At 36.0% G+C, this 19,653-nt stretch overlaps 1 protein-coding gene across 14 annotated transcripts in view; it reads left to right on the forward strand.

Annotated features, from left to right (window-relative positions):
• The window catches only part of LOC149794001 (inositol hexakisphosphate and diphosphoinositol-pentakisphosphate kinase 2-like), a 234,543-nt gene that overhangs the window by 142,560 nt on the left and 72,330 nt on the right, over positions 1–19,653 (forward strand). For all 14 annotated transcript variants that reach the window (XR_016422917.1, XM_089967926.1, XM_089967930.1 and 11 more), the window contains 3 exons: positions 1,047–1,133; positions 11,183–11,354; positions 19,386–19,454. Coding sequence is in view for 13 of the 14 variants with exons in the window: in XM_089967926.1 (XP_089824052.1) it covers positions 1,047–1,133; positions 11,183–11,354; positions 19,386–19,454 (328 nt within the window). In the remaining variant the exon portion in view is untranslated. The remainder of the gene's footprint in view (positions 1–1,046; positions 1,134–11,182; positions 11,355–19,385; positions 19,455–19,653) is intronic.

Consider the following 19,653-nt stretch of genomic DNA (forward strand, 5'->3'; position numbering starts at 1 on the left):
TAAATTACAAATTTAGCAATTCCTTGACTATTTGTAAAAACAAATAAAAAAAATCCTTGTTAACACATTAACCCCTAGCGACGAGTTAACGTTACAGGAGGTAGTAGCCTACTGCCAAGCTCTGTAGCATCATGGTCATGCATGATACACTAAAGTGGGTCATATTATAGAAAGGTAGACAGATGTAGCTCTACAATGACATCAAATAATCTGGAATATCTAGTTGCACTACAAAATACCGATAAAAAAATGGACCCAGCTTTTTTCTACCCAAAATTTGCCCATGGTCGGATTCCGATTGTGTGTCTGGATTTTAGACTTTTTGGTCTCAGATCTAAGTCAAACCTGTATGAACTGCAAACAGGTAGATGAGCCTTGACAAAAAGTAGGATAAGATGGGCATTTGGAATAAAGAGTGGTCTCAATAAAAAAAAATTATGGCTCCGTTTAACCCAACAACAAAAATGACAAAAACCTCCAAGGGTTAATGTGTTAAGCACTTGATGTATCATTGTGATACTTGGTATGCTGAGTCTGATTAGCATTATAAGAGTTATCCCCATTTAAAGATAGCAAAAATATCCTCCTTTCTGTGACATTCTTGACAGCTAATAACTTCATCATGAAATTTGGTTTCAATTTGTATTATAACAATGGTTTATGTTGGATATAAAAATGGACTTTGTGAGATTATCGCTTTTAGAGTTGTGATATTCTTTAATGTCTTGCTTGTTGTAAACATCTAGGTGTTTTTGCATAAAAATTCTCAGATGAGCTACACTTGGTAGAGGCAGCACTCTATTGATCATGGGAGATTAAAAGGTCACAGATCAAGTATCTGTGATAGTTACTGTTGGGTGAGTAATAACCAACTTGTCAGATTGCTATTTTTTCATGTTCTCTCAGTTTGATTACAGAGTATTCAAGCTAATAAAATTTTATGAATGGTAGATACATTAAAAAATACCTTCCAGTCCCCCTCTGCGATACTTTTATTTTTAGAATAACCTTAAACATGTATGATGGAATTCTTTATCACCTTACAGCAAAAGGGCAATGCAATTATCCCTCAGCCACGTTCTCCAGATCCAGATGTTCCAGAATGGGACTGGGGTGACAGCACAACAGAACAGGTATGCTTTCAAAGTAGTCATTTTCCTCATCTGCACTCCCATAATGAGACAAAAGTATTACTTTTCTGGAGGCAATGTTAGTTTTGTCAGCGGTGTTTAAGATTTGTGTTTGCATGTTGGATATGGCAGTGAGGCGTACATCTGCACATGGATGTTTTGTAGACACTACATTCTTCGCTTTGCTTGCATTCAGGTCCTGGGTACTTATGATGAAATTGTGTCCCTAAAAAGAGTATTGTATATGTGATGTATAATGGATTACAACAGAAATAATCTGGCCATAATACTGTGATATATAATTCATTACAACGTAAATGATCAGCCATTATATGTTTATGTATACAGTAAAACCTGTTATGAGAGACCACCCCTTCTGCCAACCAAAAGCGGTCTCTCAAGACAGGTGGTCTCTCATAAGAGGTGTGTGAAAATGGACTGGTTTTCAGGGTCAATAGTTAGCATTGTTGAAAAATAAATAATACCCATACTCACTGTACATGTATCATATCCTTTATTCATGAATCTTGTTAAATATTGCATGCATTCCTCTCAAAATATCTTTATATAATAAAGATATACATCTATCAAACAACGAGAATAAAATTTATATTTCAACATCACATCAATATGTACAAAAAATGAACAGATATGATGTATATATCTTATTTTATACACTTATTCACTTGTTTTTTTAAAAGAAATCCATTATACTTCTTTGTTGACATGTTTTACTCAGCTATTTGGTCTGAACATGTATCTCAATTATTGCCTTTTCCGGAATCAACTTTCCACTTACTGGTATGTTTTTACTCCTTGCAACACAAAACCACTCCCATACTCGCTCGTTCAGATCTCTGTAAACTGTCCGTCGTGCCGTGGCATATTTCCTCTGTGCTTGTGCACCTTTCTGCCATTTGTTTCTAATGGACTTCTTGTCTTTGATTACATTTTGAACTTGCGTTTTACCAACGCTTAAGCTGACTGCTATTTTGCGAGTGGTCTCACCTTTTTCATTTCTTTCAATGACATTAATCCTTTCTTCCAGTGTTAAAATTTTTCTTTTTTTCAGCGGAGATTCTGCCGTTGTTATTAGTGTTGACGTTATAAAGACTATCAGTTTTGATCAGGTTTTGGGGAATTGTGGAATAAATATATATTATGTACCAATGAATGAAACCAAAAGACATAATTAACTCGTCAAGAAACAATACATTTATTCTGAGACGAAGTTTAAATCAACAGCGTTATAGCTCGATAAACAAATGTTTCGACCATCTGCACCCACGTAAACAGATTGTGGCTTGGTGAAACACTAACAAAAGAAATAAAAAATAATTTTAAAAAATCCGGAAATGATTCTCACATACTAGTATTAAAGACAATGAGCTCATTCACCCTCCAGGCATTATGGATTAACTGGAAAGCAAACGACGTACTCAAACCAACACTGAAGCCCTTTCAAACGATTTCTCACTTGGACATAAGGACTACTGGCGTTTTGTGAGTTTTCATAAAGATAAAGAAAAAATACAAACCTCTAAATTGACTGCGCATATCCATCATTGCTCCCTTTGATGTTACTCTTACTGGCTATTCACATGACTTAGGCACTACAATGGCGGTTAGTGACATGTACTTTAGTCTGGTTTACTGCAGTTTACAAATGACACCGTATGCTGGAGTTGTAAATTTCACAAAACTGGTACTGTAGCAAGACAAATTATTTTCAAATACTTTATTAGAGCAATCTTTGCTATTTATGCAGTCTTTGTTACAAAGGATTAAATGATGGTTAGAGGTGTTTATCCCGATATATGGTTGTTCAACTATAGTGTTATTTAATGTGCACTTTGTTTGCATACTACATTTATCCCGAGCTCTAGTGTTTACAAAGGATTAAGTTAAGGTCAGTGGTGTCAATCTGTTTTGATTTTTTGGCGATGCGGTCGTTCATAGCAGTGTCAAAATGCATATTTTGCCAAGAAATCGCGGTCGCTGGTCGCTTTCAGCAGGTGGTCGTTCATAACAGAGCGTTTATATAGTAAAATCTATCTGTGCATTACGATTGTGGTCGGAAATGACAGGTGGTCGCTCATAGCAGAGGTCGCTCATGACAGGTTTTACTGTAATGGGTTACAATGGAAATAATCAGGATATTATACTATTATGTATAATTGATTACAACAAAAATAATCAGGCCATTCTGCTATTATGTTTAAAGGGTTATAATGGAAATGATTAGGCCATTATACTGTTGTGTTTAAAGGGTTATAATGGAAATAATCAGGCCATTATACTGTTGTGTTTAAAGGGTTATAATGGAAATGATTAGGCCATTACACTGTTGTGTTTAAAGGGTTATAACGGAAATAATCAGGCCATTATACTGTTGTGTTTAAAGGGTTATAATAGAAATGATTAGGCCATTACACTGTTGTGTTTAAAGGGTTATAACAGAAATAATCAGGCCATTATACTGTTGTGTTTAAAGGGTTATAATGGAAATGATTAGGCCATTATACTGTTGTGTTTAAAGGGTTATAACGGAAATAATCAGGCCATTATACTGTTGTGTTTAAAGGGTTATAATGGAATCGATTAGGCCATTATACTGTTGTGTTTAAAGGGTTATAATGGAAATAATCAGGCCATTATACTGTTGTGTTTAAAGGGTTATAATGGAAATAATCAGGCCATTATACTGTTGTGTTTAAAGGGTTATAATGGAAATAATCAGGCAATTATACTGTTGTGTTTAAAGGGTTATAATGGAAATAATCAGGCCATTATACTGTTGTGTTTAAAGGGTTATAATGGAAATAATCAGGCCATTATACTGTTGTGTTTAAAGGGTTATAATGGAAATAATCAGGCCATTATACTGTTGTGTATAAAGGGTTGCAACATAAATGATTAGGACATTATACTGTTATGTATAAAGGGTTATCAGGGAAACAAGTTGTTAAAGTATTATGTGTAATCGGTTACAATGGAAATAATTGCTATAAAATGTTATACATAATTGGTTACAATGGAAATAATCTTGCCATAATACTATTTTTATAATTGGTTACAATGGAAAATATTCTGGCCATTATACATATAATTGGTTTATAACAGAAATAATTAGGCCATTATCCAGTTATCTGTATTGGGTTACAGTAGAAATAATCTGGCATTTTCTGTCTGTTTGATACAGACAAAAGGCAATAACGCACATCCATTTCCTACCCTTGCTACCACCAGGTGTCACTTGTTTTAAGCTTCACTTCAGTAGGGATTAATAATAATTACTAAATACGTGGTAATTGTTTTTAAAACTTTGTGAATATTTTGTGAAATTTTCAGACATTCATGGTTTAATGCACACTGCCTGCTGTTTGCTCATCCGGTTAGTATCATGTGTCTTTTTAGTGACTTATTAACCATACTACATCATTAATTAATATATTTTTGTTGTTTTTTGTTTTATCTTGTCATTTCAGTGAAACTTGTCGACAAAAGGTAACAAATGCAACAAGTTAAAGCCTGAGGAAGACACGCAAAAATCTTGTCTTGTGTGCATAAAATATACTTCACCATTACCACGTATTGTGTTCACACCATGTATTGTGTGCATATATGGATTGAGAGTGTATGAACTATGTTTTTACATAAGTCAACCAAAGCAAAGAAAGAGGGTGATGACTATTCCTACAAGTAATTATGATACAATGAGGAAGTATACCTCAAATTTAGGCAGCCTAGGTGGCATAAGTCCCCCCACATGCCTGATCATGGCCTGAAAGTTTTAAAGTCCAAGCGCATAGAGCTTTTAAAGGATCCAATGGATCTATCCTTTACTACCGTATAGACATCCATGATCAGCCAACCAATTCAGCCAGCCTTCAGCTAGTCCAGCTATCTCAATCGGGGAATCGTCTTACTGAAAGGTCCATCAATGTCACCAGGCATACATCTTCATCTTATGGCAATTACAGAGATCTTAATGATAGATTTTCCATCCCAACATGATCATGGCTACATACAGTTTCAATTAAGGAGATCTTAATGATATATTTTCCATCCTAACATGCTCATGGCTACATACAGTTTCAAATGCAGAGATCTTAGTGATAGATTTGCCTGTCTCACCTGGCGTAAGACTACCCAAGCACGTTATGACAGGAATTTTAGTGATAGTCTGTCTATCTAGCCATACCCATGGTCCGGCCAGTACCAGCACCAACTGGACTGCCTTCCACATGGCCGATAAGCATGCTGGCCATACACCATGCAAACCAGCCATCATTACCAGTGTGACTGAATCATCTGGAGGAGCCATCTTCTTCTTTATTTACAGATTACTCACAGGGTATTGGCCATGAATTATAAAGACCACAGCATTGTAGCATTGTTGCCTTTGGGAATGGTTTATCATGAAATGGAAGCAGTCCATTAACAGTCTCATACTGTTGGACTGAAATCCTGGCATTAGATTAAAAAAGAAGTTTGGAGGCAGGCAGCTCAAGAACTATCCCTCCAACTTTCTGCTCCACCCAAATCCTTGTTTTCAAAACTAGTCATCCCAGCCTCATTGGACAGAAGATATGCAGGACAAGCAGAGGAATCTTTTATTTTCTAAGGGCTGTTAAGATCTCAGCATTATGCCAGCAGATGACAGCCAAACCAGTCTAGGACGCACCCTTTCAGGGGAGGCAAGAAACAATATTTCTCCACCCCAAGCCTCTTGCCTCCAGCCACTGACTTAATGCCATCAACCATCCACAGACGATATTTATGGCGGGGGGGGGGGGGGGGGAAGGCACCTCATGGGATCAACCGATTGCTGCAGAATGAGTGGGAGATCCAAGTCATTTTGGAGGGGCTTAGGATTTTGTTTATCCCACTGTCTCTTCTTTCATCCTGTTTCTTTCTAAGGCATGTGCTGTCAGATCAGAAGAAGAATGAAATTCTTCAGCAGGAGACAAATCAATAAATGGGCAGTGGAGATTCTGTGAAAAGCACAATCTCAGGGTTCTATTCTTCGCTGTTTCATACCAGAAAAGCCAGCAGAGAGTTGAGGTCAGTCATAGACTTTGTTACCTTGATGAATTCCTTCTTCTGGCTAGGTTCAAAGTAGAGATGGTGATATCTGTACATCTTTCCTTCTGAAGGACAAATATGCCATCAGTCAGTATGCCATCAGTCTTGATCTCACAGATGCCTACTTTCATGTCCCTATTTACCCGGCTTCATGAAAGTTTCTTTAGTTTGCTTACTGTGACAAGTTTGCCAACTTTGAATCCTCTATTCAGCCTAAAAATATCAGCTCCTAGGTCTTTACCAAACTATGGATTGCTTTGTCACCCTGTTTTGGTCAACTTCCTCTACAACAGTGTATCTGAACAATCTCCTCCAAACTCATATGGTAAGTTCTATTCTCCTCTGTAGCAGAAGCAAACTATTGTCCCTTTGTGTGCGCTTAAAATAAAATTTAAAATTTAATTTTCACTCAGCTAGACAAAGTATTCTGTGTAAGGTCGTACTTTGCAGCTAAGAATTAATTCAACATAGTTTCACCTACTCAGCAGTTCTTTTATCATTAATTTACCATTTGTTGTACTGTCCTCTTACTGGTGACATAATAGTACTAGGAAACCGGTTCATATCTCTCTAATCTTTGCTGTAGTCCAGCTTGTCTACTGCAGGTTCAGGAAGTCTCAGCATTGATGGGCTTCATGTCACTATCAGTTTTTGGTATGTTGGTATTATCTACTCACCTATGTATAATTTGTGAAGTTTAGCAAATTGCTTCTGAACTCACTTTAAAATGCATGTTTTACTTTATTACAGTGACTGACTTAATAAAGAGCACTCATTAATGATAAGGATTATGTACTGTAAAGGCCGACTGCTCCAGTGGTTTAAGTGGTTAGAGAATCTGCCTCTGATGTGGGAGGATGCCGGTTCAAACCCTGGCAGAATCATACAAAAGACTTATAAAAATGGTACTGGCAGCTGCCTTGCTTGGCACTCAGCATTAAGAGGAATAGTTGGAACAGGTCGGCCTGGTGTCAGGATAATATGTGACTGGGTGGAACATGATGTTACATGCAGTATGATGCCCCAGTGCTAGACATCACTATAAACTGTCACACTGTAAACATTGTAGCAATATGACTGGAAAATTATTAAAGCTACATTAAAAATCTAGATCGTTCACACACACTGTAAAGGCTATTGTCCAGTTAATGAACAACAATAGTTACTGTAATGACAACAACAGATCATATGCTTCAATTATTATATTTGCTCTCAGATAAAGAAGACAAAGAGGGTCAGGTTGATGAAAGAGAGATTCTCAATTTTTTAACAAAACAGTTTCCTTATCCAAGTGAGTTGATCAGAGGTGTTTCTGCTTGATTTTAAATGGTGATTATTTCTTTATTCCTTAATATTTTGTTTCAGTCTTGGATGTCTCAAATATACATTTATGGAAAATAAATAAACCCAAAATATTTTTTTAGGAAATAAGCTGTATAATTAATCAAGAATTTTTAAAGTTAAAAAATAAATTTAACAATTGAACATTTAATGTGTCTTCTGTTAAACTCATTGTGTATTATGTCACTGGTTTTTGTGTTGAATTGGATACATTCTAGTTTTATTGTTCATTCAGAATTAATTGATATTTCTTATCTTTTTATAAGACTGATATTCATTTAGAGAAACAACATCAAAATTTATGTTTCATTTTTTTATTCTTCTGATACCAAAATGATCATTTGATCAATTTAGTTACAGTAGAATGCACAACAAAAAAATATTCACAAGGGTTAGTCATTACCAATTGTGAATTTAATGGGTTTTAAAGAAAACAACGCACTAATGAAAACACAATAATATTTGCAGTTTGTGACACACATGACAAATGTCACTTAGCATTTCATGGTCTGATTCACCAGTCATATCCCAACAATGAATTTTGTTTTATGACATATCAGTGTGGAATCTCCAAATTCATCCATGGCTTGCCATGAAATCAAGAGTCATTATCCATACTTTTTGCCATTTTCTCTACCTGTGTTTTGAGAACTGTTCCAGATACACGAATGCCTTGTTCATGTTGCTGTGTGAATCAGGTGTACACAGCGTCATATAATTCTTTAACGTTTTCATTTGAACCCATCATAGGACTTTGCATGGTGTCTGGTTGGTGTTAAATAAAAATAGTGCTGATCTGATATTCAATAATCTTCCTAAGTGGAAAGTGATATCAACATTTTGTTTTCTGAATGAAAATTTGACATCAGATGTATCCACCAAGGCAGCCAACTTGAAAGTCTTCTTATTACTACTCCATATATATCAGTGTTGGGTTTTTATGAGAAGACTAAATTTGGTTGGTTCTAAATGAAAATAGTGCTGACCTGACCTCAAATAGGGTTGCCTTGACTGCCGTCTTAAATAGATCATGTTGTGGCTTCTCCAAAATCGAAATTCATTTTGACATGATGGTTTCACTGGAACCAGAGTTTTTTGTCCAGTTTTTAGACTTCCAAAACAACTGCTGCTACATATCTAAGCAACTGTTGATACAAAAATTCCTCTGAATCAGATGTGCTTGGATTTTCATTTGGTAATAACAGAAAACTTTCTTTCACCGTCATCTTAAGTGAAAATGAAAATAAGATCCTGACCTTAATCGGTTAAATGGAAAGTCATTTGACATAGCTTTTCATCACAAGAGTTTTTATAGTGTCTTGTTGGTCCTAAATGAAATCCACCCAACCTTCAATATGGCCACCATGGTGACCATCTCCTAAACATTGTTATCTCTACACCTTTTAAATGAATGAAAAGGGGCCCCGAATGGTCTAAAGCGCCCTCTGTTACAGATCACTGCCATCTCACCTCTGTCTACATAGGTTCGAGTCTCGGATTTGGCCAATGTGGGTATGTGAGAAAGCTTGCCAGTAGCTTCTCGAGGGTTGGTGGTTCTTTCCAGGGATTTCCTGGGTTCTTCCTCCACCATTAATACTGGCCACCATGTATAGTCTATCGTGTGCTGAAAAATGGCGTTAAACCCTACTACAACAACAACAACAACAATAACAACAAATGAATGAATATATCAACATGGGATTTTTACCAAACAGCTTCATAAGATACATTATTTTGTCTCAAATGAAAATGGTGCCATTCATACATCCAGTATGGCTGCCACTTTGGCTGACTTGAAAATCTTGCTGTCACCAAAAGATTTCTAATAATGTCTGTTAGGTCCTAAATGAAAATGGTGCCAGTCTGACATCCAAAATGTCCACCACATCAGCTAATTTGAAAATCTTGTTATTGCTGAAGAATATCAAAAAAAAATTTCAACTCTGTGCAGTTAAAAGAAAGAAATAGTTTTGAAATCAGTTCCAGGAAAAAATTTTGCCCAGTAGAAGATCAATTCCTTCCAGGGACTCTTGTTTTACTTTGTTTTATTTTAGTTTTATTTCAGGTTTTGAAGAAAGAACACAAATGTAATTGGTCAATTTTAGTAATGCAAGAATAAGAATATAAGCCCCACTTGGGCTGCTTGTTTTACCTTTAAGATTAGTGTGGAATTAAATAAAATAATCAGTGAAGATGCAAGTTATTGTTTCAGAATATAGTTATTATAAAAGTTAGGAAAACATCAGTGGTTACTTGTTTCATAACTATCATATTTCGCCGAAAAAAAGTGGTCATAGATTTTGTTTTTTAACATTGACAAAAATATGTCCTTTTTAGGGGCCTTGATGAAGATGCAGGTGACCTTTGATAATCACCTTTCCATCCATCTAATTGTCTGTCTTTCCATCCACCCATTTTTTAACCAGCATGATTAAGCCAACCTAACATATAATTCAGTGCCATTTTGGGAGGCGAACTGACTTGTACCTGAACATGTGCCTTTCAAAGGTTTCATATGTCACACACCATTTTCATATATTTGATACAACTGGTGTAAGTATTCTGATGTAGGTTCAATTTATTCTTTATTTAGGACAGAGTTAAGGGCATTTTATTTATACTGTGCTTCAGTATGGGGCCATTTGTGATTCTGTTGCTTCTTCTAATGTCTTCCGATCCATCACTCTCATAATGTTTTTCAGCATATCTTGAGAATGTTGTAGATAATTTTGAAATTCAGCATTCACAAAATGGAGTTGTTCCTACTTCTGAAGAATTCTTTATTTGAATACCATTCACTTTGAAGAACTCGTGTTAATAGAGGACCAGTGTTTTGAACTGGAGTGTATATTTTGCTGTAAATCACAGAATGTTCACAAGGAAAATATAGTGAAACAACTAAATTTGCTAAAAGTCTGTTCATACTATAAGCATATTTTCAATGAGCAAATTGCAGAATTTAATAATGAAATAATAGTATGATTTACAGTTATTTATTGTTTCAAATTTTAAATTTCTACATTAACTTATTTTAATAACTTTCAGGTGAGAAAGGGAATATAAGTGTCACAGGTCTAGGACTGAGATGTGAAATATGTAAATCAAATAATATTTTGGAAGTAGCTCATGGCATAGTGCATAATTTAATGAGCTTCATGAATATACTGTCCATTAAACACTTGAGGTTCTATACATACCACACTACTGCAAGGATCTTTTAGGAATCAGGAATGTTCTTAAACATTTTAATGTGTCTAGTGGTTTCACAATATCCATGCACAGACAATAAATAGAAAGATCACATCTGTTATTGACCTTGGGGCTGCCAAAGGAAAGAATGCACTGATCTGTCTCACAATCCATATGCTACTGTGAAATGAATCCATTGATTTTTTGGGAGGAGTTTCCAAATTTTTCTCCACCTTTTGAGGTGTAAACGATCTTATCCAAATCCAAAAACCAAAACAAAAACATAAACACTTTGCATGTTTACCATAAAGGACCTAATTGTACAATTTTTACAGATTTGCTTCAACAGAAGATATATATGGACATGTAAGATAGTATTATTTCATGTTTATTAGCCATACATTGCAGCTCAGGTCACTTATCTTTATCCGTAGACTGCTGACAAGCCTGTTGTGGTCGCTCCTGTATCTGGTGGCACTAGGGATTTGCCCCAGAATGAGGTCACTAGCCAGATGGAGATGGTTTCAGATGTAAAGATCCCAACTGCCAAGTCGCAGCCAATAACCATACAAATGAACAGCCCATCAAGAGAAAGGCCCAAACCTGGTTTGTATTTTTAGTACTGTATAAACTCACTTGAAAAGCAAATCCAAATTGAAACTGCACAGACACAAATCTGCTGTCACATAATTTGCTGCCAGATCTGGGTCTGTGCAGTTTTTTAGGAGTAATCAGTTGAACAAAAAAGATAGATTCTGATTGGCCAGCACATTATATGATAGGAGATCAGAGACTGTGTTATTTCAGTTGGACTCAACTTGCAAGTGAGTTTACTTTTCAGTTAAACAGGCATTATCTTGCAAATATAGATTTCACATTGTCTGTGCTCTTGCCCAGGCCCTTCAAGTGATGTGAGAACTTGTGTGTTTCGCTTGATAATTCAAAACTTTCAAATACTCTATATTTCATTCAGAATTTGTTAAAGAACAATGACACTTCACAATGTTTTAAGCTTTGAGTATTAAACAATAATTCCTTTAACTTCAAACAGAAAGTATAATAACAAATATTGATTCTCAGCTTATCACAGATAAACAAGTTTTAAATTAATGAAGGTATATATAACCAAGATGGCTATTTCTCATATTCCTTTAGGTGTATGGTTGTGTTTTCCAGTGTAGAACATCAGTACAAGATAGCTTAGTCCTACCTCACATGTGACGTTTATGCTGAATCATGGAATATTTTGACTATGAGAATAGTGCATACAGAGTAGCAAACATTTCCCAATTTCCACTCTTTAAAACTCTTATTGTTATTATTATTTCTGAAGAGTAAATTAATTCTAGATCAAAGTTGAATATAGGACTATTTCATTATGTTTTGTTTGTCATGGCAAATTTTATGCTTTGTTGTTGTTGTTGTAGGGCTTAACGCCATTTTTCAGCACAAGATAGGCTATACATGGCGGCCAGTATTAATGGTGGAGGAAGAACCCGGAAAACCCCCGGAAAGAACCACCGACCCACGAGAAGCTACTGGCAAGCTTTCTCACATAACCACATTAGCCGAATCCGAGACTCGAACCTACGCAGACAGGGGTGAGATGGCAGTGATCCGTAACGGTGAGCGCTTTAGACCACTCGGCCACTCGGGGCCCCGCAAATTTTATGCTTAAGAATGGATTTGTTTTTTTAACATATTGACATTTGTATTATAGTACAAGTTATCTGCAGTACACATTTTGGATGCAGCATATTGCCTTTACTATAGCTGTTTCAACAAATGTTTTTTGAAAAGTTTTTCACTAAAATTTTGAAGTTTTCTTTTAAGAAAAGCAAATTTTCATTGGATGTTTTGCAATTTGAAAGTTACATCAGTATTTACGATAAGCCTTTTTTGAGTTCAGTACTCATTTTTCATTCAGAAATGTGAGAAAATGAATCCTTCATTATGTAGGATAAGAAAATGTCTAGAGGAAACCTGGATCCAATAACAATACATCATCTCCTAAGTGTTAAGATCAACATTGATGAGGACTGCCATGAATATAATAAACTAATGATCTAAGAAATGCTAAAAATGCTTGTTGTACATATAAGAAAAGTATGAATGGCAACCAGTTACTATGAATGGACTAACTTGATGAGATGATATGCATATTTTAATATTTAAAAAATGTAAATCTGTTCAATAGTTGTAATTTTTGTCCATTTGCATGCACAAAATCGGGTCATTGAAAATCCTCCCCGTTTTGAGGTCAAAACTCTTGATCATATTTTGAAAATTTCCTGATTTGTCCCTACCTGACCTGTTGTTTATATCACATGTATGTATCAAAGGTGTAGAAGACGTGGACCACCTTTGTTTGCTTCATTGTTTATAACCCCTCTAAAAACATGCTGCAGTTGGCCGTAAACTCCCCAAATTACAACAATTAGGTTATTAAGTAACACCTTGCTGTTTACAGGTTTTTTAACAATTCTAATCCTAGTACTCAGCAACACATCATCGCACCAGTTTTTGTACTGGAGGAACATTTCTGGTCCCCCGTAGACTGGTTCTAGCGTGTTTCTCTAATGTGTTGATAGGACATGTAACAATGAAGGTTTTTTTAAAAAATTCTTTTAATTTTCAAAAGTGGTAGATTTCAGCTATAAAATACTATGTGCAGTAGATTGCCTCTAAAATGATACTGACCTACCTGTACAGGTGCATTCCTTTTAATTATGACTAACTGATGAAATTCCAAAATTAATTGTAATAATAATTTAGGAAAACATAAAAGATTTTCAAGTACATTGTTATAATTAAATTGATACATCCAATCTCAGAATGTTTTTAGCTCAGCTGGTCATAGACCAAAAGAGCCCATGAGATGGCCTATTCTGCATAATTCCACATCGATATCCAATGTCTGTTCATCCACTGGCACAAGTTTGTTATCACTAATCCTAAACTAGTCGGAGGATTGTCATGAAATTTAACACACACATTCATCTGAAGGTCTGTTTGGTCTTAATATGAAAATAGTAATGTTCAGACATCCAGTATAACCACCACAGCAGCCGTCTTATAAAACTTCTTGTCACTCACAATCTTGAATGGATGGTCTTGTCATGGAATTTTCACCAGAAGACTTTCTCATGTGTCATTGGAGTTTTGCATTGACATCCAGTATGGCCACCACAGTGGCTGTCTTGAAAATCTTGTTATCACTAATCATACCTGAATGGATGGCCATATCATCATGATGTTTTCACTGAAAGACTTCCTAAGATGTCTAGTTGACACTCAGTGAAAATGATGCTAATCTAACATCCAATTTGGCCACTATGGCAGCCATCTTGAAAATCTTGTTATTGCTGTATGGAGGGTCATATCAACATGAGGTTTTCACCTGAAGACTTCGGATAACCTCAGTTTAGTCCTAAATGAAAATGGTTCTGCTTAAAAATCCAGTATGGACACCACATTGAAATTTTTTTTCTCTACTCCTGAATATATGGTCATATCAACATGGAGCTTTCTGTAACAGACTTTTTATGATGTCTGCTTGACCCTACATGAAAATGGTTGTAATGTGGCAGACAGTAAAGCCACCATTGCAGCCATCTTGAAAATCTTATCTCTGTTCCTTCTAAATAGAAAATCATTTCGGTATGGGGTTTACACCAGAATACTTCTTAAAAATCAAGTTGGTCCTGAATAAATATTTTGTTTTCTGGACATCCAATAAAATAGTTATCACTCTTCCACTTGAATGAATGGTCACATCATCATGGAGTTTTCACTTAAAGACTTTTATGTCTAGTTGGCCTAAATGAAAATAGTGCTGATCTGACAGCCATTATAGTCATTATGGCCATCTTGAAAATCTTGCTTTAGCTATTCCTCCTGACAGAAAGTTAATATTATAATTGTTTTTTTTTTAATGCTAGACTTCTTTTGGTTTCAAGTTGGTCAAAATAAAAATAGTTCGATCTAATATCCAGTATGGCTGCCACAATACCCCTCTTGAAAATCGTATCACCACACCTTCTTGATGGAGAGTCATTTCAACATTGGGTTTTCATCAGAAGACTTCTCAAAGAGAGACAAAATGATTTTCATGATGGCAGTCATGGTATTCATAAATTTGGAAGTCAGACTGGCAGTATTTTCATTTAGTACCAACTAGAAACTGCTGCAATTCGAATACATATTAGCCTACCACAAGCCCGTATTAATGTTCAAAGTAAAGAACAAAATGCTGTCAACAATATTTGCATAGTATGTTTCATTTAAGTCAGTAAAATGACACCAGCAGCCTAAATTGATATCAATTACAAATGATAATTGCAAAACATTAAAGATTAGTATATTAAAACTGTCTTACATATATGATATAAAATGTTTCTTATACTCACTTTAATTTTGTTGCTAATAATGGTTTATGACAAGTATAACACTGATAAAACTTGACTACATGCCAGATTTTTGCAAAATAGGCTAACGGTAGTGTATACCTAAGCAGAAATGATCATTGACTGATATGTATACATGAAGATCATGCCTACATTCTTTCAGTACACAAGTTGTTGGGAAAATGAAGTAATACTTTATATATGAAGTGAAATTCTGCCCCTTTTTAATATTTTAGTTTGTATTGTAGATGAGTTTACTTGTAAATACCTCTTTTCAAGAGAGAGAGAAAACTTAAATCAAGATACTAATTCAACTGGTAATGCTATTCAGTTTAATTTATAATTTTATCCTTTTCACATAGTAAAGAGCATAAAGGAAGATTAGTTGTATTTAACTAATTGAGTTACCCTCTTTAAATAAAGACATTGTTATTTTTGTTATCATTATTTTTATTTATTTTTTATTATTTTTAATACTGTTATGATTAGGACCAGAGAAATTTAATGGTTTTATTCATGAAGTTTTATTAAAAAAGACAGATTGATAGCAAGATAATTTTGGCCATCACATTGGTTGTTTGTGGCACATTTTGCCTTTTGACCCAAAACTTCATACTGCATATAGAACAAGATGGCCACTATTGCTTAACCGGCTTGAAGCAGCTGTTCATTTTTTAGTGCTGTTTTCACGATATTTGTGCTTGTTGCCTGTTTTCATCTTAGTTATTGTGTTGATTATGTATTGGCTGTTAAATTCATATGTGTTTCTTCATCTCCTTGTTTTGGATACGAGAATAATTAGACTTTTTCTCAGCTGTCTTGCTCCACTGTTTTTGAACAAACCGCCATCATGTGATACTCGCCCGTCAACCCGTTTATGCTATGATGGACCCTCATTAATTGCTTTAAATGTTCACTCCTTGGCTCTCCACACTACATTGTGCTAATGACTAAACGAACTGGGACTACATTCATCATTACCTAAATGTAAACAGAAGCGAAAAAAGAAACGTTTCAAACCTGGCCGGCATAGAACAGGAAGAAGAATTCCAGTTATCTCCCTTATTTTGACACAACCATTTAAAAAATTTCGACCGTTAATTTAGATAACCTAATTCAAATCCCAATTAATTCGTCAACCTTTATGTCAACTATCCAAGAAATATCTCTGCACATTGCATTATTCAATGCCCAGTCAGTAGGACCACCGGAAAAATGCACAGAAATAGTTAATTTTATCAACGACGAAAATGTTGACATATTATTCTTGACAGAAACATGGCTAAAAACATCAGGCGATGAGCCCAAGTGTGCAGATCTAACACCCACTGGTTACTCCATCAAGTCGTTCCCCCGTAATTCTCGCGGAGGTGGAATTGCTGTCATCACAAAGAACTCCATGATAAAAAGCCTGAACTACACCACACCATTCAGTTTAGTCCAAACCACACTCACACTGAAGCAAAGGTCAGTACATTTTTTGTGCCTATACTGCCCACCTCCTAGTAGAAAAAACAAGCTGGCTGACTCTCTTTTTGGAGCAGTTTCCGAATCTCCTGGACTATGGAAATTCGATAGGTGGCAACCTATTTGTTCTTGGAGATTTCAACTTTCACTTTGACTGTCCCGGAAACTCAAATACATCAAAACTCATAGATTCCATTAATGTTTTCAACCTCAAACAGTCAGTTAACCAACCCACCCATAAACATGGTCACATTTTAGACTGGATTCTTCATAGACCTGATGATAACATTCTGCGGTCCTCCCTGGTATCCCATGACCTTGCATCAGATCACCTCTGCATTATATGCCATCTTGACGTATCAGTCCCTAACCCTCCACCTTTATCTGCTACCAAGAGAAACCTCCGTATGATAAATAGAACCAAATTAATGCACGACATCCAAGCTAACCTAACAACTTGCTTACCTCCTACCGCAGAACAACTCGATAACTGTCTGCGTTCATTACTTGACAAACATGCCCCAGCTACCAAGTGCAGAGTATCAATTCATGAGCATTCTCCATGGTATAGCAGTGTTAGGGACCAGCTTCGCACTGCTAAAAGAGACCGCTGTAAAGCTGAGAGGCTCTGGCTTTCCACCAGACTCACTATTCATAAGCAAATCTATGAAGTCGTGAAGAAGAACGTCAAAAATATAGTCCATGCAGCGAAATCAGCCCAGTACACTACTAAGATCATGGAAAGTTCCAGCTGCAAAGAGCTTTTCGAGATTACTAACAAGCTAATGTCAAGGAACAAATCAACACCACTTCCAACTACCTTCTCTCCAGTCGACCTTCCGGACATGTTTGCAAATTTTTTCCGTGACAAAGTACAAACCATTAGAGATAAGCTTGACACCACAATTTCAATTGACTCGTCATCACCATACAGTTAGGATACAGAATTTGAGCGGCAACCATTAGCAGCTTTTGAACCTGTCTCTATGGATTTCTTACGTACAATCGTGATGAAGAGTGCACCAAAGTCATGTGAACTTGATCCAATTCCAACATCACTGCTGCTTGAGTGCTTAGATCCAGTATTGCCTTCACTAACTGATATTATTAATACCTCTCTCTCATCTGGGGAATTCTCATCATTTTTCAAAACTGCCATTGTAAAGCCTCTGCTGAAGAAACCAACACTAGACCATAATGATTTAAAGAACTACGGCCCAGTTTCTAATCTCCTTTTCATTTCAAAAATCTTAGAAAAGGTTGTTCTATCCCAGCTTGTATCTCATCTAAATTCAAACAGTCTTTTTAGCAATGTACAATCTGCATATCGCCCTTGCCACAGTACTGAAACTACTCTTTTAAAAGTAGTTAATAACATTCTCTCTGCATTGGATAGCAGAAAGATTACAGTCCTCACCCTCCTTGATTTGTCTGCAGCATTTGACACAATAGACCATGATATATTACTTCACCGTCTCCAGCATGTATTTGGCATTCATGATACAGCCTTACTGTGGTTCAAGTCCTACTTGGTCAACAGGACACAGATTGTGTCTGCAAATGGAATACACTCCAACCCAGTTGATCTATGTTGTGGTGTTCCACAGGGGTCTGTTCTTGGACCTGTTCTCTTCATTCTGTACACTCAGTCGCTCTCAAGTGTCATAGTCATCATCCAGTGTCTCATCAGTTGTACGCTGATGACACACAAATATACAAATCTAGCCATCCAACTGAAGTTGATGCTACCATCCAAGGTGTAGAGAGGTGCATTTTTGATGTGAAATCATGGATGACTTGTAACAAGCTGCAGATGAATGATGATAAAACTGAGGCCATTCTGATCACAACACAAAGACTTTCTCCTTCACATCCTTTACCTAAAACAATAAATATCAGCAGCACCAACATTAAATTCACACAATCAGTACAAAACCTAGGTGTTACTCTCGACAGTACTCTCACATTGCACCAACATGTCATGAACATATGCAAGGCTGCATATCTTGACCTGAGACGCATCAGCTCAATTCGCAAATATCTTTCAGTTGATGCCACTAAAACACTTGTGTGTTCATTAGTACTTTCAAGACTAGACTATTGTAACTCAATTCTGTCTGGTTCATCTCAATATCTACTCCAGAAACTTCAAAAAGTTCAAAACACAGCTGCTCGGATCATACTTAGAGTGCCACAATCAGAGCACACCTCCCCGCTGTTCTGTACCCTACACTGGCTATTCATTCAATCCAGAATCAAACACAAAATTTGTTCTCTGTGCTACATTTCACTGTTGACTCTATTCCAACATACCTATCTGACCTCACCCATGTGTACACACCAGCAAGATACTTACACTTCTCTCCTGACAATCGTATACTCATTATTCCAAGTATGAAAACAAAAGTCATATGGACAGCGTTCTTTTGCATACCAGGGCCCAGCAACATGGAATGAATTGCCCACTGAACTTAGACACAAAGACACAGTGATCACATTCAAGAGGGCTCTCAAAACTCACTTATTTCGACAGCAAGAACAAACTTAAAGACCTAATAATGTTTCCTACCTGAAATATTCTCAGTATGTTTTTTATTTTTTTAATGTTTTTCTAATTTCATGTTGTTTTTTTTTTTAATAATATTATTATGTTTCTTATCTTATAGGTGTTGTCTAAAGTTGTAAAGCGCTTAGAGCTTCTAAAGATTAGGCGCTATACAAAGTCCTCGTTATTATTATTATATACTATGCTAAACCTTTTCAGTACCCACCTGTGGGAGTTATGAAGAGAAGAGGAGTCGCAGTTTGGAGGATGCTGAACAGAAGGAAACGGGTAACAAACCACTCCCATATTACTCACTGACACCACTCCATCATCCACAATCATTTTCTTATTAAATCTACACATAGAAATGTTTTGGTTACAGAATTCAGGAACAATTTATTTTGGTGTCACAGGCCTGGTTTGTTCACTGTAGTAACCAAATAAACCACTTCTTAGAGCAAGTTGTTTTCCATGTATACTGTTATAG

The sequence above is a fragment of the Sinohyriopsis cumingii genome, chromosome 8 (assembly GCF_028554795.1).
Source record: "Sinohyriopsis cumingii isolate HCF-2022 chromosome 8, ASM2855479v2, whole genome shotgun sequence".
Classification (NCBI taxonomy): domain Eukaryota; kingdom Metazoa; phylum Mollusca; class Bivalvia; order Unionida; family Unionidae; genus Sinohyriopsis; species Sinohyriopsis cumingii.